Genomic DNA, 23119 nt, shown 5'->3' on the forward strand with positions numbered 1-23119 from the left:
GAGAAAAGACTGAAACGACTGCAGCTCACACATACTTCTGCAGAAAGAACTGGACACTAATGTTGGTTTTTTTCTTCCAGCAGAAAAAAATCATAGGAAGGAAGTAGTACAGAAAGGCTGCTGAAGCAAAGCATTCCAATAAGAAATAGAAATAAGAACTTTTATGGTGTGAGGCTAATTAGCAATTGACTCAATTTCCAGAGAAATGGTAGATTTCCATTTCCCAATATCCTCAAACCAATGGACACCATTCTGAAAAATGCATTTAAACCCAAAGATAAACCACTGGGCTCAATACAGGGACAGCCAAGGGAAACACAACTCCTTAAAATATACAGAAACTCAAACCAGATGGTCTAAATGTCCCTTCTGGCCTTAAAATCTGTGACAGAAAAAGAACATTGAACAAATAGAGAAGATGGAAAATAAACTACAAATCTTCCTTTAAAGTGTTTGTTCCTTCAAATAGAACTGAATTCTACCCTGTAATCTGAGCCCTTCTAATTCTACCAATGGTGTGCAATTTTTTATGTGGTATTTGAAAACATTAAATTTTCAATCAAAGTATTTGTTAAATTAAGTGTAGATATAATCACAAAGGCAAAATTTATCTCCATTGCTAAATGGTAGAGACTTTAAAATGGCATTCCTTTCAGATGAAGGAAATACATCCTCTTACTAGAATTTTCTATTACTGCAAACCTTGAATTCAGCTCTGAACATCCACTGAATTGTGCTTTTGAAGAATGCACAAGATGAATGTCATATTCACTCAGCATCCATAAATCAGCTTGAATAATTTAATACCTGTTGAAATTTTCTTCCAATTTATTACATGAAATAATAACATGAGAAGTAATTACAATAAAGAAAAAGTTCAGGTGCAACAGCGTTAGTTCAACATCTAGGATCAAGTGTCAGTGGAGATTAACAAATTTCATTCATTTTATCTCCAGCACTGGAGACACGCAGCTCCCAGCTTTAATAGTCAGGAATGTCTGTTAGTTAAATGACTTTGTAAAGGCAGTCAAGTGAGGGCAGACAGCGACAGTTTAATTAGGGAGCTTGCTATAACTCTATCTGGGAGCTGTAGGCACTGGACTAGAACAAGCGTAAAACTGACTCAATACTGACTAGCAACCCCTGCCCCCCAAGCCAACAAAAACCCTCCAACACAAAAAAACCCCAAGAAGATACTTTTCATGGCAGGTTCTCTCATTTATTCTGGCGTCAGGTTGGCTACAGGTGAACAGGAGCAACGTAACCGCCGCAGCAGAAGAAAGGTGAGGTTAAGAGAGCAATCATTTATCTTGTATTGATTTCTGGACACTATGTCCTAGATACATTCCAAGATAGAATGACAGCTTTCTGTTTTGTGTCGGTAAGAGAAGAAAATGACTAGCACCAGTACCCATTGTTTTCCTATCATATTTCCTTTTAGAAACATGCCACACTTAGATTTTTATTCAGACAAGGAAATCCAAACAAGTTTATCACAGAAAAGGAGGGTTAGGGGATGGTTAATCAGCCATTTGTCTTTGCTGCTGGATAGTTGGGAGTCACAGGGTCAAAACTGAGCACAATTGGACCATTTGGTTTTATCTCAGGTAACCCTACATCTCTGGTAATTGAACCCATTTCACTCGGTCAGAGTTCCTGTCACTCATATTCAATGTCTGTCATTACTGAGAAATGCTTCATGACATATTACACTGACAGAACCACCACTGCAAGGCTGGAAAGAATCCCCAGGCACCAGAAGTAGAAGACAATGGAAGCTTCTTTCAGACCAGCGATGTTTAACATTTTATGTGCTGACATTGTGACTGTAACCGCAATATAACGAAAGCCTAACAAATGGAAGATCAAAAAAAATCCATAGTTTATCTGCTTCAGGGACTAGCAGGCAACATCAGAAATAAAATGAACTGGCAGCTCCAAGGTTACTTGCACATAACACTAAAATCCTTTGAAAAAGCTGTATATATAACACACACTTAATTCTAGACCTCAATATGACACTGATTTTATTTTGGATAGGCGTTGCAACTACTACACCTCCCTTAAATACGAGCATCCAAATCCTTTTCTTTCTGCTACTGCTTTTTTACTTATAAGCTGCAAACAGTAACAGGAGCACAACTTGCACACCTTCTGTTTTGCTGAAGATGATGGAAAACAGCCAAGCTTTCCTAACCTCTGAAACACTCCTGTACACAGAAATTCTAAATGCAAAAATGCCAGTTACCCTCTCACTTCTCAGCTTTACAATCCTTACAAGTGCTCCCCTAATTTATTTTCTATGTAGATCAACTATTTCACTTGCTAGGTCATTGCTGCAGCATTTGACAGGCACACCACTCACCTCTGCCACACCTGAATTCATCAGATACATTCAAGCCAGCTTCTTTGGACCACACAAATTATTTGCAGGATCTTTCTCAGGCTTAAAATCCTACAATTGTATTAACTGAACATCAACATTCTATTAGCACATTGATTAGAATTCAGGGGATGGAAAGTTGAATTGGGTGATGGGGAAAGAAAATAAAGGCAACAAAAGACATTTAAAATTTGATTGTCATCTTGATAGGTTTAGCTCAATTTTACCTGCTTATAAGAATGTTGAAGAAGGGTATTAAAAATCATTTAACTGCATCTCTTCAAGTAACTGATGTGAAAATTGATTTCACCATATTTAAAATTTTATTTTTAAGAACACCTTTAAACTAAAAGTTACTAGATTTCAAAGACACTTTGATAAGTACCCAGCCCACATGTTAAGTCTGTATTAGCTACAACTGATTATTTGTAGTAGTTTATTATACTGCTTAATGATGTCCTGATGAACCAGTAGAGAGGAATAATTTCTTTCCATCCTGAGTGCCCTGAACAAAAAATAAACAGGATTAAATTCTGCTCCCAAATTTGGTAGAAGCCCAAAATTCAGCTGAGATTATTATATTAAACACTTATTGCTTCAAGGCTGAAGCAGAAACCAAAGGAACATCAATAATGTGAACAGTTAGATTCCACCCTAAGATTATAATGAATTTCATACAGAATAATGGAAAAATATCCCTAAACTAGATCTTCCATATTTTATTAAATCTCTTTTGATTAATTTATAGGATTAAACCAAATTTTTGCACTACTCTGATGCAGTATGTGAATATTTTAAATAAAGGGTTGCTTGGAATTCTGAGATCAATAAGGAACTTTAGCATTATTCACTATCAGCTACAGAAATTGGAATTGAAAAGATAAAGTCATCTTGAACTATGAAATTGCAGTATGAAGAGCTGAGAAGATACTGCCTGAAGTTCATAAAAGTTCTAATATCAAGTGCATTACTTCTAAAGCAACCATTATTTTCACTTTAAGAATAAACTGTATTTCATTGTGAAGTACAAAAAAATCTTAAATAGATTTAGAAACTACAATTCACAGCAGTAAAAGAAGATGTCCAGTAAGAAATATATGACAAACAGTAGCACAATAATTCAGCCATTAATAAATCTGGCACAATAACCATTATCTTGTCATAAAGTAAGATAATATATCACCAATCCCTCCATGCTGGACTTTATACTGTATTTATGTGCTAAAAGCCTTCTTAGAAGCAGATGCTTCAATTCAAAGCTCCAAAACCCCACTGATATGTACTGGTGCTATTCAGCTATTTCTCGATACTTCTATACATAAAGCAGGGAGCAGGTTTGGGAGCACTGTGGCCAAAGAATCAAAATGAATGATATTCAGGTTATAGCTTAGCAGGGAAAAAAAGTGTTGCAACAATTTTTCTAATGCTGAAATACCATTTCACCAAATGTTCCTGTCAAGGCATGGTTTAATTACCTTGGCACCCATGCCACTTATAATCACCTGTCATTAGCAACAAGGCTTGCATCTGTTTACACGTCTGTCAGAAATGCCAGCCCAGCTCACATCTAAGGAAAACACAACTTTTGCTGGTGCTTGACCCCAGATGTGGAAAGCTCACCATAAACTTACTTACATCCAGAGCAAAACATTTCACAAATTTCAGCTGTAAAGATACTACAATGTTTTTGCCATAATGCTTTCCCAGCATGGCCTTTGTAAACATGAGGCTTCTCTCTTTTTCATTGTCATATGTACTGGCAATTTCATTTAGGAATTTCAAAATGTAGAATAAGGTAGAATACATAGCTTAACCTATACTAAAAAGAACTTTCTGGAGGTACAGAGCAATTACACTGGTGCTCTGATTCTTTAGTTATTTATAATTCAGAAGGATAGTTCTGAATGACATTCTGGCAAACTATCCTCACTCCTTATCAACTCCACATACATACCTGGAAGTCAGGTGTGCATGCACATGCATGTTGGGTGGTAGGTCAGTAACATCCTAAATTGAGGGGCAAGAGTCTATTTTGATAGCTTTTATAATTTTAGGACTCAAACTCCTGAGGCAAAATAAATGTAGTTTCCATTTGTGTCCTGTGCGACTGGAACACTCAAAGCTATTCTAGCTAGCTGGCAAATACCTTTAAAACAAGTAAATCACAAAAGCAATTTTATGGCTCAGTCCTGCAAATACTCTCTGCTGCAGTACTTGCTCTTTAAAAGCCCAGCAGGTCAGCTGTGAATCCAGAAGTGTTCTGAAGGATCAAAACTCTTAATAGGTGTCAGCACCCCAGGGCAATGCCCCACACAGAAGGGATGGACACCTGCCCTTTTCTTCATATAAGCACATGTATGGCACCCCAGGTGTCACTGCATTCTCACTCCTGCTTCAAGGACTGCAGACAGCTTTTTGTATACACTATTTCTAGCAAGTTAAAGGACCTTAAATTAAGTCCTTCAGCCGCTAAAGAGAGATATTTTAGTGCACAATATTTTCACATCTTTATAATGCTGAAAATAAAAACTTGCAGGTACTACAGAAACATGCACCTACGGTGAATACTACAATTTAAATACACTTTCTATCCTTGTAAGACACATGAAACAAAGCCAAGAACTCTTTGGCTTTACATTCTGGTGAAATCCAAACTGTTCTGAGGATTATAAATGGTTACTGTTTGTCTTGGCTCCTACCTATATCAGATTCAGACTGAAGAATCTTAGTGAATTATAAAGGATAAAGTGGATATTTCTAAATTAAAAGACTGCAATTCCAGTGGCTCAGTGTATCAGTTTTCTGTTTCATCTAAGTTTGCTGTGGAGAAAGTTGTGGTATCTGACAACAAAGGATCGAAAACATTTACTTTCATGAGCCAAAAGCTTCTTGCCTCAATTATTTTGAAGATTAAACCCTCCACCCTCTCCAACCAAACAGATGAAGATCAGTTACACTTTTTTAATGACTCAAAGGGACATAGGCTACCAATAGAATAGTTAGAACAGGATCTAAAGAGCACACAATCAGAAAGGAATATGATTAAATTAATCCAACGCTGAGTTTTAATCCTGGAGTCAGATCTGTATGTGACTTTTTTATGTAACTTTTTGATTTGCACCATTAGAAGTTCAGGGAAAGTGAGAACTGCCATTGCAGCTTCTGTTTGATGGGGAGACATAACACTTAGGACTAACAGCCTAACACCACTGAAATACAGCAGTCTTTGTTTATTTTGGGGTTTTTATGTGACATTAACAACTTCTTGGCCAGACAGCCAGGCCAGGTTAGTGACACGTTAGCACTGCTCCCATCCAGAGCAGAAAGAGAATGCAGCATCTGTGAGTGCAGCACAGACCAGTAGTGCCAGCTTGTGTTTCACCCAGAGTCAATCACCAGGGCTGGATTAACCAGGAGGAAAGACAATCAGCACACATCAGAATGAAAATTCCTTCCTCTAGGTTTGTACCAAACTCATAACTGAATAAGCAACACCATAATCACAGCTTCAACTGCAACATAAAGCTCACAGTACTATTAACACGGATTTCCTACAGCCACTACAGTTTGCTGAATGGTGAGAATAATAAAATTTGTGTGTTTGACCACCAGAAACCAGTTAGAAGTGTTCCAGAGAGCAGGGTAACCAATGCTGAGGATCCCTGCTTCACAGAAACCCACACAAGTCAACCATGATTGCTTCCTCTGCTCAGCAATAACTGATTTCATAGAAAATCTGAGAACCAGAGTGCTTAGTACGGAACAGGATAGACCAAGATCATTTTAATGCCTAAACTGCACTATATATTCTGTAGAATATGGACCATAAAGTATTCTTCCAAATGCTCCCTCAATCAGCACATAGTCAAAAACATGAACCACATCATTATCAATTTATTATAAATTACTCTTTATATTATAGCCCCTCCTAATATATGATGAATATGACCAGATAAGGGTAATTAAAAATCCAAAACTGGAAAAGGATGAGGACCAATGATGCATAGATGGCACGGCAAGGAAGAAGCAGAGAATAAAAATTTCTAGGGAAAAAACCCAAGAACTTCCCCTTAGGCCCTTCGCTGAAAGCATTGAAATCCATAAGAAAAATATGAAGAAGTTCTGCTGGTGGGTTTATTTTGGACTGAATGCTAAAGTGTTTTTGAGTAGTATTTCAAATATGACTTCTGTTGTAACTGGTTAGACAGACAACCTCACTGACTTCTAATGAAAGACCATGTAAGTTATTCCATTTCTAGAATGTCTCTCTCTGAATGTGGCTCAGTTCCACATACATAAACCTAGAGTTTCCTCCTTCCACTCCATTATTCAACAGCAATTACAGCTAGGATGTTATGGAAGAGCCACCCAGTGTTCCAAGCCCTAATTTAAGGTGATACACAGCTACCTGGAGTTTATGGGTACTTCCTCCCATGAGATGTATTCAACTACAGGAAAAAAAAAATCCCTAAGCTGTATTACTTGTAAAAGCTCATTATGATTAAGCTCTTCACTGTCCTATAATTAAAATAATTATTACAAATAACTGTCCCCTAAAAGTAAGCTCATGGATACAGATTTCAATTGTAAACCATCTGGTTGTAGTTTTCCACCTTCCAGCATGGGTGGTGATAGCAGTCATACACGCTAAAATCAAGTTTTAAATAATTTTATCAGTACACACAGCATTCAAGTAATGAACCCCAGAAGTCTCAGCTCCCTAAGATATTTCTGCACTGGAAAAGACAGATGACTCCTGGAAGGTAAGCTAGCATTTCTGCAGCAAACATTACCCCAGTCTAGCACAGGACATAAAACTTGCCATTTGCACCATTAGGTTTGCCAGGACAAATGAGGGGCTGGGGGTGATGTATGGCACAGGAAGGCAACCACAGCTGTTGGCTTCTGCAGAGGAGGGCGTAGGTGCTCTGCACCTGAGTCTGCAAATATTTATTAAGCCCTTAACAGTGAGGTTGTGATGTTCAGAACAGCCACTGCTGAAAACCATTATCTATGGATAATTAACTATGTCAGGACACTGAGGTCCTAACATGAGGTCCTCATAATTCCCCACTAAGGGAAAGACAGTACAACATTATTATAATATATTAGTAATATTTAACAACAGGATCATACTATTTGTGTTTTAATAATGAAGGCTGAACACCATAGCTGGGTTTAAATTAATATTAGTTTCTGATAGTGCAGTTTAAGCCAAGCTTAGCAAATTCTCAGTTTGTGGTGCTACTAAGCAATGTGATACTGCAATACAAAATGACATCTAATTAGAAAATTATTTTACTTATAAATAAAGCATTTGTGTACTTGCAGGTTTAATTATTATTAATACATTTTTTCTATAATTTAACAGAAGTCTAAACTTGTTGTGAGGAGAAATGAAAAAAAAAAAGAAATTCCTATTTTTAACTTGACCAAAATAATTCCCTTGAACTTTGGAAGCCCTTGCAATTTTTTCAACCAATTTTTAGAAACAGCTAGGAAAAAAAATTTCATCACGCAATAAAAAGGTTTTTTGACACATGAAGACAAAAGCTTCAGGCCGTTTATTAAGACTACTTCCTACTGTGTTGGGCTTTGTTTTATCTCATAATTAAAATCACACCTGAGCTGGGCCATCTGTGAGAGTGTATTAAGTTTCTTACAAAACATGAAAATCCTTTCATTTTTTCCATACAAACGCCAATAAATCTTGTAGGGTTATTTTTTGTGTGTGACACAGTAAAATAATATGCTTAAATAAAGGCCAGGCTTTGAGCAAAAAAATGAGCAAGGCAAACAAAACTATTTTTCTGTATTCATCTTCAATTGCCCCTCATAATAATTAATACATTTTTTAAAATTGTACACCTAATTTTTATTTTTTTAAATATTTGACAGCATGCTGTTTTCTTACCGTTTCTTTTGTAGGATAAAAATAAGAATTAGCAAAAATTGAAGGAAGAATTTTCCATATCAGTTAGCAATTAAGAGTGTGCAGAAAAAGTCAGCCAACACTTTTTAGGATCACCATCTATGTTAGCATGCCAATGCATACGCTAATAGATTCCAGTGAGAAAAAAAAGAAGTTTCATATTTCATAAACATAGGTACATCATAAAGTTCAAAGGAGAAGTTGGTTTTCTTTTGCTGGATTTTTTGGTTTGTTTTGGCCAGTATTTTTTTTTTTTTGCTTTAAAATACTCTGATGAGAGACCAAGAGGATTTCCTTGAACAGATAACGTACAGAGCAAGAAATTCTAAGAAAATACCAACTCCATCAATAGAATGTCTTCAGCAAAGTACTTCTGTCTGCAGTCACACTGAATGACAAGAGGACCTGAATTCATGCTAAAAGTCAGAGAAACACTTAGAGTAACTTGCTTTGAACATGTGAAAACTCACATACATTATTTAATTTATATTGTTTCAAGCTGTTTTCCTTCAAAGAAACTATAAATGTTCTTTAAATGATCTTGTTTCATACTTCTGCTGAGTCAGGAATCAAATGCATACCAACATCTTGTTTCTTAATCATGTAACTTTGAATACACAATTAAATTTGCACAGTATTATCATAGTCAAGCAGTCTCACTCAAAGTTTTACACTTCTCAGCCAAGACAAATGCTGGAATGGCTGTCTTAGAGAAAAACCAGGTGAGAAGGCTCTAAAATGGCAGTGAAGAACAGTGATTCCATCTCAAATGTCTGAAGAGCTAGGTATGGGAATATTTTGAAATAAAATATTATAAAATGTATTTCACACCAAACATCCTGCATTTGAGTACAATAAGAGAGAAGCAGTATTGATGACTTGTTTTCATGGGCAAACTGAACAAGCAAATGGTCAACAGCATTCAGCACTCCAATGGTTTCACTAGATTTAAACTGCACAAAGGCCTTTCCCCATGCTACTTGAGCATAAAATTAACTATTAACAAGCAGAAAATTATAACCCCCCCATCCTTTTTTTATTATAACAGTATTAAAATCAAAATTTCTGTATACATTTTGAAGCATCAAGCTTGAACACTGATCTGCACAACCTATCACAGATTTTAATCCCTTTTATATTTGTGTATATTTGAGTTACAATTATTTTGATCCCTGGAAATTCATTTTGCCTGATAATGCACTTAACTGGCAAACATATGAGTTTATATTCTTTTAAATTATTTCTTTTACATCAAACAAAAGTCTAAATTCTATGTCATAAATAAGAATAAAATCAAAAACCATCCCTCAAATCCCTGTTCTCGGAATCTAATGACTAATAGTGAGACTATGAAAATTCAGTTTTTCTTGGGTTCATAATAGAATATATTGAGTCATGTCAAGCAAGAAACAGCAATATTTTTTAAATGTGTCTGCCTGTGAAACTAAGTGGTTTGGATCCAACTTTTAAGTTGTTCTATTTCCAATTGTGTTACAGTTAATTCAATCAATTTTTGTAAAAAACAATTCTTCCATACTTCATAGTTTTCTTTCCAAATGCAGATTTTTCCTATTAAAGATGACCAAGAACTAAGAAACAAAGGCACTTTTTCCTGGAAAAAAAAAAGCTTTTCTCATTCAATTGAATAAATTTTTTCTTATATTTAAAAGATAATTACTTTGGTAATGACTATTTTATGTGTCAAATTAAAGCCACAAAGATTTCTCAAATCAGATGTGTCTCTTTCTGCAACAGTGTCGACAATCAAAGTCTGAGATTCCACCACCAGAAAAGGTGAAGGATATTTATCAGCACCTGTGTTCTAATTCTGTTAATCCCACTAACTCAAATCAAGAGTGACTCTCTCAAACTCAGCAGAATTGGTGCAAAATCAAGCTGGGAAGAGATGATGATGACAATAATCCAGATAATTTCACATGATTTGAAACAAAATAAATGTTACAGGTTTGGATACTCAGCAGTCAAATTATCTGCTAAGAAACCAATATGTACATTTGAATTGTCAGTCCTCTCTCCCGTCCCCAGCCTTCTGTGCAAGCACAAACTCATGAGAATTACACTACAGCAGCTGCAGGGACCCCTGGCTGTGATGCAGAATCCTAACTGGGAGCACTCCACAATGGAGGGTTTGCTTTGGCAATATTTATGGATAATCTCTATTTACAGGGTGACATCCTACAGTGTAGGCGATAATAACACACATGACGAGGTGAAGCAACCCCACATTAAATGGAATATTTTCCAGCAACACCTAGAACTTCCCCCTTCTCTTCTGTGGGACATAAGGAAAGGATGACACCAAAAAGGAACTTTGAGAACAACACGTCTGGGTCTGCTCTTGAGGCAATCCTGTTTGTACACTTAGCCCAAGGCTCTGCCTAATGCAGCCCTTCCCTCTAAATAAACTAAACAAATAGAAATACAGAGTTCTGGTCAATTGAAACATAGTGGTTTCTTTTGGGAATACACCAAAATGTGTGCAGTTGACTCTGAGAAAAGGATGGAACTCTAAAAAATATCACAAGGCACATTTACTGTAAATTCCAAGGGAAAAGAAATAAGGAACATACATTAGAAGTGTAGTGATTTTAGGCTCTAATGAGCCTTTTTTCCCCTTTTTAAACATATAATAAGTCTAATTTACAATGTCAGCACTATTTTGAAAATGTTTTCTTCCCTACGTAATGAATAATCAAAAATAATTAAAACTGAATGAAGACTGTCAAAGCAAACAAACAATATAAATTTAGATGAATTATCCTACTGTTTTTCATTATTGTGTTTGTTCATTTTCTCCTCAATTGAATTCATAACATTTACTCATTCACAATGGGCCTGTACATTCACATCTGCACAGTGGTTGCCTATGGAGAAGTATCAGCTTTCAGTATTCCTTCTCATGTGCCCTCCCAGCTGTAAATGAGGTTAGGAAACAACACCATAAACACAGAAGGCCTTTCGAAAGGTAAAAGAGTAGAAGAATAAAAAGCCTCTCAGGAAATTTGATTTGCACTTGGGTTTTACTCTTAAAGGAACACCCAAAGCTTAACAGCATTTAAAACTATTGAAATACAAAATATTAAAGGAAGAGACAGCAGAATAAGGCATTATGTTCTATGGTAGTCTTGTGTTATTGCTACAAAAAACAGAATAAGGCATTATAGCAATAATAAAAGTGTATTACTAAAATATAAATAGCACTGAATGCCACTGCCATTGTTCTGAGCAATGGGCTGCTTTATTTTTATTATTCCCCCTCACTTTTATTTCTTTTTAAGAAATGAGTGTTTACAATTCCTTCAGCAAAAAAAACAGGACACACACACACACAGATGTCATAAATAATGCCCATATAAACCCATGCTAATTTATTTAATGTGAAACTCCAACACAAATTACTTAGCAGTGAAATTGCACCTCCCCTTATTGTGTATGCGAAATAAAGGCGAACAGATGTGCTCTTCCAGACCAAGCTATTGCTACAATTAAACCAACAGTCATTTTACAAACCAGCGAGCTATTTCATGTGCCTCTACAGTGCTAATCATCCTTTCTGCACCAGCCCAGCCCAACAGAACAGTGAGTTATTTATAGAGTTATCTATCTTGCACTTTGCAGATGATGCCTAACATTATGACAACAGTGAAAAGGTCTCCGTACCTGCCTACCTAAAACAAGTTTCTGTAAAGTAATGAATAGAGACAGCTTGGGGACTATCCACCTGCACTGCCTGCCTTTTACTGCCTGCAAAGTGAAACCACAAGGGACTGGCAGAAGGTACTTGTCTGACAGGGCCAGGACAGCCTTTCTCCTCAGTGACAGCCTGGGCCTCGCCTCTTAAACCTGACCCACCATAATTCCTTCACAATGCAGCAGCGAGGCAGCTGACAGTAGCAGCTGCACCTCCTAAGCGAGATGGATGGAATTTTCATAACTAGTTCCCCAAGTTACATTTTACCTTCAAGATAATTTATGAGCTGCTGTGGAGCCTTGAAGAGACAATATGCTTGCCATAAAATTAACTGTAACAGTCTTGTAGGTTATAATTAACACTGGGAGGGTAGCACCAACTGGATGAAACACATGGCATAATTGATGGTGAAACTGGAAATTAAGGAAGCTAACAATATCATTACTGTGCACATCACTTTAGTGAAACCTGTGCTTTCCAGGGGTTAATTACAATCCCCTTCCAACGTACACACGCTGACGGGGAGTGGATGAGTGTCACAGCTAGGAGGAGGCAGGTTTGCTGGCAAGGCCACCTTGCACCTGGACTGATGTATATATTGTTTTTTTTGCCTGGAAGAGATATACATGTCAAAGCAGCAGCACCAGCACCTGAACATCTGGCAGCAGGCACACTGTAGCTCAGAGATAGATGATTGCTCAAGCCTCATAGAATATTTCATCTTCACTGCAGCCAGCAGACTTAATGGCAAAGAAGAAAAAATCCTCTGTGAGATTTCACTTAATGACACACATTATTAATTTAAATGACTTGAGCAAAGAAAAACATTTTAACTTTATATTGCTGTAACTTAGCAGCAAATTAAGATTTTTTTTTCATCACTGTATTATCATTTTGGTTTATTACATTAGTCTTTAGAAACATGCAGAGCCATCTTTTTAGAATCTCACCTTTCAAGGGAATACTAAACTGAAGATGCAATGATAGTGAGCTAGTTAATGGTAAATAATATTACAAACTGCTGCCATCTTTGGGAAGGTGAACGTGCAATTCATGTACCTGTATCCAAGACTACTCTCTAGCCAAGGCTTAAAGAATCATTAGTGAAATGTGTTTTTTTGAATCCTTCAAATTATTTCAATGAAACTTTTTTTTTTTCCCTGGACAACATGCATGAAATTGTACAGATAAATGATGCAACAGTGTCACCTACAGGCAAGCAAAACAGTCAAAAACCTCCTCCAGTATTGCACCCTCTTACCTCTCAAATCCTTCTCCTCCCCTGCTTTCCCCTCCTCCAGCCTCCCCCTCAATCCCTAATAATACACACCTGGATTTGGGGATTATCCATATCTCCAAGTAGAAAAAAGGGCAAATACCTAAAGTGCTTTCAGGACAGTCTAATATAAAATACTTAGATCTTTTATGCAGTACACTGTGCCTTACAATAAACATGCTGTGCAGCCAGCAAGTCATCTGCACTGGAGTGGGGACTTGGATTGCTTCACCTCTCCTGAGCACTCGCTCAAATTCATGTTAACCAGCTGGTCAAAAATAATTCTGATAAAAATATTCTTTATATCTCAGGAAGACCAAATGCTGACATTATTAAATATGAAAAACAACTGGCAAAACTTGTCCAAAACCCACCCTCCAGCATTATTTGGCACTAAATCCAATTCCAGCTTATCATGGGCATAATTGATGGCTCCATTCAGCTTACCCTTGCAGAAAGCTCTTATTGGTAGCTCTTAGAATTCTCAGAACTCTCATTTTCCAACAGAATACTCTTTTCTCCTAGTATTACTGCCCTCATTTTAACACTCAATAGACTTTTCTTGGCTTCTCCCACAAACTCTGCATTTTGAGACCCTGTTTCTCAATCTTTTTGATGCTGTTCAAGACACCTTTTTGTTTCAATTATTTCTTATATACCTGCATATCTCTGAAAGAGTTCTCAGTTGGCCAAGTTACCCAAGTAAGTTGCACAGAGTTATAATAGGATTTTCTTCTATTATTATTACATATGCTCTAAGCACTGTTCCCATTTGGGGCTGCTGTCATTTATCAAAATAAGACAAATAATATGAGAACAATTTATGTTCTGTAACAGGTCCCCAAGTTCTCTGTTTCTACAGAACCTCTTAAGAAATGCCAACTTCCCTTTTTAGCTATATTAAAACATCAGCATAATTCATAATTTAATAATTCCATAGCAATGATACATTAAGTATTAAAAATTCATACAAAATAAATGGAACAAATAATAGTAGCCAAATCAAACTCTTCAAATGCCCAAAAGATCTCATTAGCAGTGAAAATAAGCAAGTAAATCAAATCCTATTCTCTGGTTCATCTTAGTTTCTCAGATTAGTTGATACATCTCCAAGCCATTGCCTGACCTCCTTGTGGACTGCACTTCCCTCTCACCAATCCTGTTAAGATTGCCCAGAAATTCATCCTCTCTCCCAGCACATAAATATCTGCATGTGCTACCATAACTATAATGCAAGCAAACTGCAGAGCAATGCAACTGATCCTCTTTTTTGCCCACAGAACCCCTGACATTCACTGGCTCATCACCACCATGGCCTGGGCTGCTCAGAGCACTGACAGCACCTTGCTCAGTTGCAACATCCATTTAATTTTTGGCTGCTCCAGAAGTGCCAGCAAGGGTAGCAATTAGTGTCAGTGTGGCAGTTGCTGTGTCTGAGCCCCACCTGCCTACCCGGGCTGGAGAACCCAGGATTTTACAGAGGCCATCAAACACAGACACCCAGTGGGAATCATCTCTGGCACTACCTACCTGAACCATATTTAAACTGCTGACCTGAAAACAAAAGGCTTTGCATTTCACTGCCAATCCCTGGAGCCATCAAGTTCTATATAGGTGGAAAAACTTTAATAACACAAGGCTGGCAGCCTTTAAGACTTAAGTCATGAACTTATGTAAGCATCTGCTCACTCACACTCATGGTACGACACGACCAGCACCATTTGGCTGGGTAAACCATTTAAGTTACCCTCTGTTTTGTCACCATTGGTAATGCATAGAGATTATTTCACACACCTCCAAATAAAATATTCAATTCAGCATTATGACAGGTAAGGCTGTGACAATAATGGTAATAAAAATCATTAAAGTCCTGCTTGGATAAGGCTTCTATTTTTTTTCAGATAAAAGAATTCTGTCTTCAGACTCTTAATTTTCAATGTCTGGTTTTAGACATAGTTTTGAGTTCACAATAAGTTTGCCAGTATTTAATGGATATTATATACCATGACATTAGCACATTTTGCTGAAAGCAAAGGAAAGAATAGATGGATACTGCAGAAGAAAGAGACCTCAGTGGAAGTAAAATAAATCTATCATAATTTTTCATTCACTGGACCACTCACACCTTATCCCTAGTTTGTAACACCAGGTCTTTATCTAATATGGGCAGCTAGAGAGCACATACTGTGTTCAGTAAAACACACTGCACTCTCCCAGCCTCTCCCTTTTCCCCTGTCTCTGGTAGACCATTCTCTCCTACAGAAAGGATGACAGCAGATGCTAATGCTACTTTGTGGTTCAACTGTCTGGTGATGTGGCTAACACTCGGTCTCCACAGATTATAAATTTGTCACCTCTGTGATCTAGTCAATCTCCAGTACCCTGCAGCCTGGAAATGCAATAATCTCCATTTCCAGCATTCAGGTCTCCCAAAGGTAGTGAACAAATCATTGTCAAGCCACTGGAAAAACAACACTATCTATCTTTCTTGTACTGCAATTATGAAAGCTTACATAAATAAGGAAATGTCACCCATGCTGACTTTAAAAGCCTGTCCAAGTAAAACCAAACATAAAAATCATAAATAACTGAATAATCTCTGATAGAGTGGGAAAACTCTTTATTACATTTTTTGGAAGCTTTAATTGCACTATAAATAAGGACTAAATTTGAGTAATTTTCCAGTTTTGGAAGTGCCATTGAATTATTTGAAAAACTCATCTAGCACAAGAAGAAAAAAATCATTAAATCAAAAAAGAAAAAAATCAAAGCAGTTTCATTTGGTAGTTACTCAGGTATAGGATGATGCATCTGTATATGGATTTCAGAAGTGAACCATTAAAATGAAACTAAAATGATAAAGGAAACACTAGAGTAAACAATCCCTATGCAGTGCCTTAATGACAGAGAGTGGCACAGAAGCCACACACAGACACAGAGCCAAAGTTCTGCAGCTTTTCTTTGCCTGCCCTGTAATACCATTTGGTTTAGGTTGCTACACCATGTAAGTTTTTTTGCACCATATATCTGTGTATATAGTGACATCACAAGGTAAGAGGCAGGATTTTCTCTAAGTAGCCACAGCTTGTAAACACGTAGTATTTCCAAGGGTAAGGGGTCAAGACAGTTTCAAAGGAGCAGCTAAACAGCAGCATTTAATCAAGCGTCATTTCCATTGTTCTGAAGAGTACTTGTACCTATTGATCCCAAGCTTGGCTGCTTCAAAGACTCCTCCATACAAGGAACACAGGTGAAAGACAGAGGCAGAAAACAGGAAGGGTCACGAGAAGCAAGAGAAATCTGGCAATAAGCAACTGGAGAAAAGTCAAAGGTCAATCAAGGCAGCTGATGTCTAAACATAACTACAGCAGGAGACCTGACAACTTCATCCACGGTGCAGTGTTTTTTCCATTCATTTGAAAGCTGCAAGGTTGGTTTTCAGTCTGACTCAAAGCATCTTCCTGATTAACATACAGTATTCAGGATTACTCAGCCACAATTTAGTTTCTGCATATTGTCTAAATATATTTATGTTCTGAAAACTTGGTTTAGCTTATACCCTGGTGTTGAAAATTTTCATTTTCTTCTTTTAAGGAATATTCACACACATATATCTAAAGTATGAATGTCTAAGAATCCAAATATAATTTTCTCTTTTTCTCCCTGTGATTTCCAAAATGGTGAATGAGAATTTTGGTGTATGCTCATTGCTAACTTACTGAGACCCACTGTCCAGAGAGGACAACTGTTACCCAAAAACACACTGCAGATCATACAGCTGTATGTACTGAGATCCTTTCTAATATCAGAAACATGGATACAACATGGAAAACAAAAAAATTCTGTCATTCTCATGTTACACAAAACAACCACAAGTCTTAAACAGCACAAATAATTCCCCCCACTCTCTGACACACTTTGATAGTTCTGTAGGATGCAAAATCTTGGGAATTAGTGTAGCTCCTATTGTAGGATTTTCTGAAGAGTTCACATTATTTCACATACTTGTCATCCAGGCAGGTGTGTGAGAGTTAAAAAAACCCCATATTTTTCAACCAGTCTTTGAACTGGTATTATCACATTTGATTTGAAAAATAGCATTCATGAGTTCCTGAAAATGCACAAAGCCTGTGACAGAAAGGAAAGAAAAGCTCTGATTTTGCCAAAGCCCATGTTTACTTCTTAACCCATCAACATTCCCTCTGCTACAGAGGAAACACAGTCCCTCTTCACATCAATCTCACTTTCTCCTACTGGAGCTAAAAAGAGTAAAACCTACCTCAATTACTCCTTAATTATGATCTAAAATTTCAAGGTATAAGAAAGTTCGGCATAAAAAGAAAAAATAAACTTTTTCTTCAAAATAGAAAATAAAATATATAAAATCTTCCACTTTGTATCTTATTTAACATGCACACTATTTTAAGCTTCCACTCTAAGATTCTTCATTTTTCTTATTATAGAATTGAAGAGTGTCATCCAGATTAGAACTCAATTTCCTTACTAGGTCCTTATAATTTATATTCCTATATAAAAATCGACATAAAAATCCAGATTTCACTGTTGAGAGCTAAGACTACCTCTGCAGTATAAGCGTTCTTTGTAACTAGGAAAAAAATACATACCTTTAAATTGTTATATAAAATTGTGAGATCTAAGAAGGGGTTTGAAAAAGGCAAAAAATGCTGAGGAATTATAGCTCACATCTGACTTGAAACCTGAAACTAATGTGATTTGTCACAAGTAAGAGGTTCTTTTTCCACTGCCATGCAAATGCAAGAATATAAAAATTCTAGAAATACAGTGACCCAGTCTACAAAATATTATGGGTTATAGAATGACCCCATAAAAAGAGATTTTTTACTGTGTTATTTTAATGATGCAAGGTTATAAGTTATTGATTTTTACAAGATATAATCAATTAACACATTTCTGCTGTTTATCTCATGAACCAGAAGAATTTTGTGATTACTTTGGTACAGATTATTTATTGAATGTTTATTCTGTTTTCACTATGTCAATTTGTCATTAGATGATTATTTTAGAGAGAAGTTAAGATTTCAGAATTTGGATAAGTAGCACAACTACAAAAATTCAACAATCACAAATAATTTTTTCAAAATTTCCACTTCATTATGTCTGTCTCCAAAACTTTACATTTTCCAGAATCTGGTAGAATTTCCCCTAAGAGAAATAGCACAATTTCACTATAGGAAATAGCAAAAATGGACATTAGAGGCTGTGTTGTGATAAAACCATTTTGGACTAATACAATTTTTCCATTTGAAAACCCCATACTTTAGCAATGGTTTAACTAACCATATTTTTTCCTAGCACTCAATATTTTCAATGCAGTTAAACACTACCTTTTAAATTAATCTCTTGTTGATTTATTGAAGACAAATTAGTTTGGTAGTAAATGTATATCTATGAAAAATACAACAAAAACCTACTACCAATTAAGTGCAGTTTGTCATGCAAACATTAAATACAATGCTATTATAACATGATACAAGTTCTATTAGGAGAAATAAGAGCTACAGTTTTATTTAACTATAGCCCAGCTCTCTCAGGCCCTTTCTGATCAGGAAAAGTGCAACATTCTCTCTTGAAATTCAAGTACGTTGTCTTTTTCCCCTGTTTCTTTGTGATATAACAACTTTTCTGGTTCCAGTTAAAAAGTAAAATCAAAAATGTCAATAACATCATCAACAGGGAAAAAATATTAAAGCCTTTTTTAAAAATGAATCAGGTGCAGATATTGAACTGTACTTTCTCATCCTTTGTCTCACTTTTCAAATGATAATTTCTTCCACAGTCACCATTAAATCTTGATCTATTCCAGCTTTCTGTATGGGTCATTGATTCTAGATGTACCATGGTTATTTTTAAATGTTTCCCTTTCGTAGAGAAAAAGAGGGCTGTCTAGAGCCAGATGGGTAACTTCACACTTCATTTATCAAACCCAATGCATTAGACTCCACCCTCTCTTTCCCACTATTGCTGTTAAATTTCCATATAATTTGGTAACAATTTTCATTATCATACAGTGACCCTAAAAAGTCTATCCAGGTTTGCACGGTCAGTCCAAAATTCACAGCTGTTCCCTTCACCCTGTGTTTATTACAGTAGAATCTGAGATTTCCCTCACTTTATAAGCTGAACAGTGACCTTCTGTAAGCAGAGGTCAAGAAGGGGTCAGTTCAAAGGGCTAGAGCAGCTCTTTAACAGCTATAACAACCTGTCCATCAGGCACTATCACACAGTATAAACAAATCTGGGGCTTTGGAAACTCTGGACCATTTCTGTTAACACTCAGAGGACATTCACTGAGTCCTACCTGAAGTATTTTGGACCACTACCACTCAGAGAACAACTTGAATCCCTGGAAGACCTGCTCAGATACTTAAGATACTGATGACATCTTTGCATCACAAGTCTGTGAAATGGTGAGTGCAACACTAAGCACACTGCCATGAGTTTTGGGCTGCGGAACTGAAATAAAATCTTAAAGAGTCATTTCAGCTCATTAATAGGCAGAAACACTCGTACAACTTAAAGTAAATAACACAAGAATGTGCTTTAACTGAGTAGGTACATACCAGAAGAGTTCATTTGCCTTTCTCTGGGAAAGGATAAACTTCCAAAAGTTCAGTCAGTTTGTGTTACTAGTTCCCAACATGGTTTTCTTGGGGTTGGTTTTTTGTTGTTTTTTTTTTTTATTTCAGGTGTTAATGACACAAATAAAACACAAGAAAGAACAGAATGACTACATAACTCTACAAAGACCAAGTGCAGAGTGAAGTTTTCTGCCAGCTGCCCTCCCTTCATTGACCTAAATTTCTTGAAGTTGTACTGTTCATAATCTGCTCTCTAATGCACAATGTAAGGTAATTAGAGTCATCTGTATTTAACTTCCACAGGAAAAAAATTCTATTATCTAATCTAGCTGATCCCCTGATAGCCTGTTGAAAGTAAAGTACTGTAACCTATTGCCTGCCCTTTGACAAGTGCTAATTATTTCCTGTCCAAGCACATTTTTCTCATGTAATTCCAAAGTACACAATAGACTGATCTCTAAAACATGGGCAGCCCTGCTCGTAGCACGGCGGACGTTTTATAACTTTCAGCACCGTGTGCTCCATGGCTGCCACAGCCAGTGTTTCATTCCAGACACCGAGCTGAGGCTTTGATGGAGCCAAGTGAGGTGTATGGTAACAGCCTCTTTATGCAGATCACATGGATGAGACTCCCAGATAGGTCAATGGGATGGGAAACATCAAATAGAAAGAAAAAGGATTACGGATATTTAATACTCAAAGGACACTTTCTTTCGGAACTTTCAAGGCACAATGCTCTTGAAATTTTCTTTCAGGTGTTTAGTTTTAAGAAGGCCTGCACTTCATCTGCTTGTGCCTCTGCCACCCCCAAGAGCTGCAGCTTTGCTGTGTCAGAGGCTGGGCTACGTCTCCAGCTGCAGCCTGGCTCCAGCCCCAGAGCTCCCTGTGAGCAGCAAGTGGGGCCAGGCACACTGAAACCCACAGCACTTCTAAATTCCTCACTGCTGCCATGATTGCTGATGACTCTGTGTATTAGGAAATCACTGTCAGACAAAATGAACTCTAGGAAGGTATTCCACTCATCAGAAGCTTTCTATTCTGTTTCATAACAAAGATACACAAGTCCCACAGAAAAGCTTTAAGTGATTTCCTCTGTTTCCAACATAGCTAAAACATTTGCATTATTTAGTAAGCATGGTGATAGGAGGCAAAAAAAACAAATAAACACCCCCCAAAAATAAAAAAATCGCAAAAAACCCCCCAACCAATTGAAAAAAGCAAATTGTAAAAAACCCAACAAAGCCACCATAAGAAAAATCCCTTAAATTGTTCAAGAAGTAAAACGTAAATCCCACATGATAATATGGGAAAGATTTTAGAGCCAGCTTACTCTGAAATCTTAAAAAAGTATCACACATTCCATACTCACTGGAACACAAGCTTATTAAGCACAACATATAATTTGTAAAATAATTATGTGTAATTATGTTCAATTTTTATCTAAGGTTTCTAAAATGTTCCAGCTTTGTTTGCTGTAATTATTTGGAGCAGAAGAGATACCCAAGTGTAAGACTCAAAATCTACAGATAACATTTTAAAAGCAATCTCAGAGTCTTCAGGAACTGCACCAGCAAAATACAAGAGATGTCCTTTTACTTTAAATAGCGCAGGTAAAAAAATCATGCCAGTTAAATGCTGAATTTAAATAACAAAAATCTGATTTAAAAATACTTTTGACTAAAAACTGTATTTAACTGCAAGTAAGGAACATCTCCTGGTTTTAAGTAAAAACTGTATATTTGGCAGAAAAATTTCATAGACTGCTAGATATTTTTTATAAATATCAAATAAAATAATAGATTACAAAATTAATATAAACCTATAGCTTTTAGACACTTGTGTGAAAAAGGTGACATCAACTCATTTAGCAGACTAAGAGAAGGACAAGGTGGAACTTGGTGGAAATCCTCTTTCATTCACCTGTTTCTGAACAAACTAAAATTGTGGAGTATCTGGTGCCTCTGAAATGCATTCAGCTGATTACATTCCAGCAACACAAACATAAACAATTTTAAACACTGCTGGTGGCATCTCCTGGTCCATGGCAGTGAGCTCTCTTTAAGAACTCGGGTTCAGTAAAACATGACATGAACTCCAGCAGTTCATACACGTGTGCCCATCTCACCCAACACCATCCAGTAACTCCAGCAGGACTCCACAGGGAAATGGGAGTGGCACGAGCCAAGAAGGGCGGTTTTAGCAGAGCATTCCAGCAAAGAGCATGGCTCATATTGTCAGCAATAGGTGGAAAACCTGAGGGCATTTTGGGTGGCACCACTCCTCAGATCTGAGTGCTGCCTACAAAGCTGTTATCAGTCACCTGTACTGTATGAGTAAGAGAGCAGCCTACCCACAGAAACATGCACTATCCCATGCAAGGAATTACTGTTTGAACAGTGAAAATTTAAAAATTTTTAAGTCACTTTTCCCCACTCAAGGGGATTTATAGGAGTACTTCTCACCTTGCTGTCCATTCTTTACGCAGCTTTTGTCTCTCCTTAAGCAGGAGCAGGAAGCAGCTGATGGTCTCATTCCTTTGTTCCTCAATTTGTTGCTCTTTTCTTACCTCAGAGAGGACCAGACTTGTCTTAAAGGGAGGAAACACATAAAAATTATAATCTAGAAATAGGAAACAATGTGTAAAATTAATAAAAAGCCCATAAGCAAATAAGGACAGTAAATCAATAGCTTTTTTTATTACAGTTCCACTGCTGACAAATCAATACAGTAAATGATGGTTAGAAATGGCCACCATATATTTGGTATTTAATCAATATACATGGCACATAAGGTAAACCTTAAAATCTCATTGCCTTAAGTATTACACTAAGACAGTGTGCATTCTAGCCCACATTTTCTTGAGGCATAGTTATTTTCTAAATATTATCTTGTATCAAATAATATCAGAAGTATTTTCCTCAATGTAGCATTTGTTTGGGGGACTTCACCCTCCCCTTTGCTCCTTGGTAAAGCTGTTGAAAAAAATACCTGTTTGTACTGAATGGAATTTCTGCTGATGTCCACATGTTCTCTTTATTTTTAAATACTTCAAATAAACAAGTTAAAAAATCTTTTCACATATGGAATAAATTAAAAACTGCTCAAAAATATACATATATACATGCAATGGATTTAAATAATCTGTGAAGCAGGATGACACTCAGTCTCTGCAGATCAAATGTTGCTGGCCTTCCCA

The 23119-nt window shown here is 36.7% G+C and overlaps 1 protein-coding gene across 2 annotated transcripts in view; it reads right to left on the reverse strand.

Annotated features, from left to right (window-relative positions):
• Positions 1-23119, reverse strand: part of FTO (FTO alpha-ketoglutarate dependent dioxygenase) — a 229820-nt gene that overhangs the window by 105439 nt on the left and 101262 nt on the right. For both annotated transcript variants that reach the window (XM_030956383.1, XM_030956384.1), the window contains one exon: positions 22386-22510. In XM_030956383.1, coding sequence (XP_030812243.1) covers positions 22386-22510 — 125 coding nt within the window. The remainder of the gene's footprint in view (positions 1-22385; positions 22511-23119) is intronic.

Source organism: Camarhynchus parvulus, chromosome 11 (assembly GCF_901933205.1).
Source record: "Camarhynchus parvulus chromosome 11, STF_HiC, whole genome shotgun sequence".
NCBI classification, from domain to species: domain Eukaryota; kingdom Metazoa; phylum Chordata; class Aves; order Passeriformes; family Thraupidae; genus Camarhynchus; species Camarhynchus parvulus.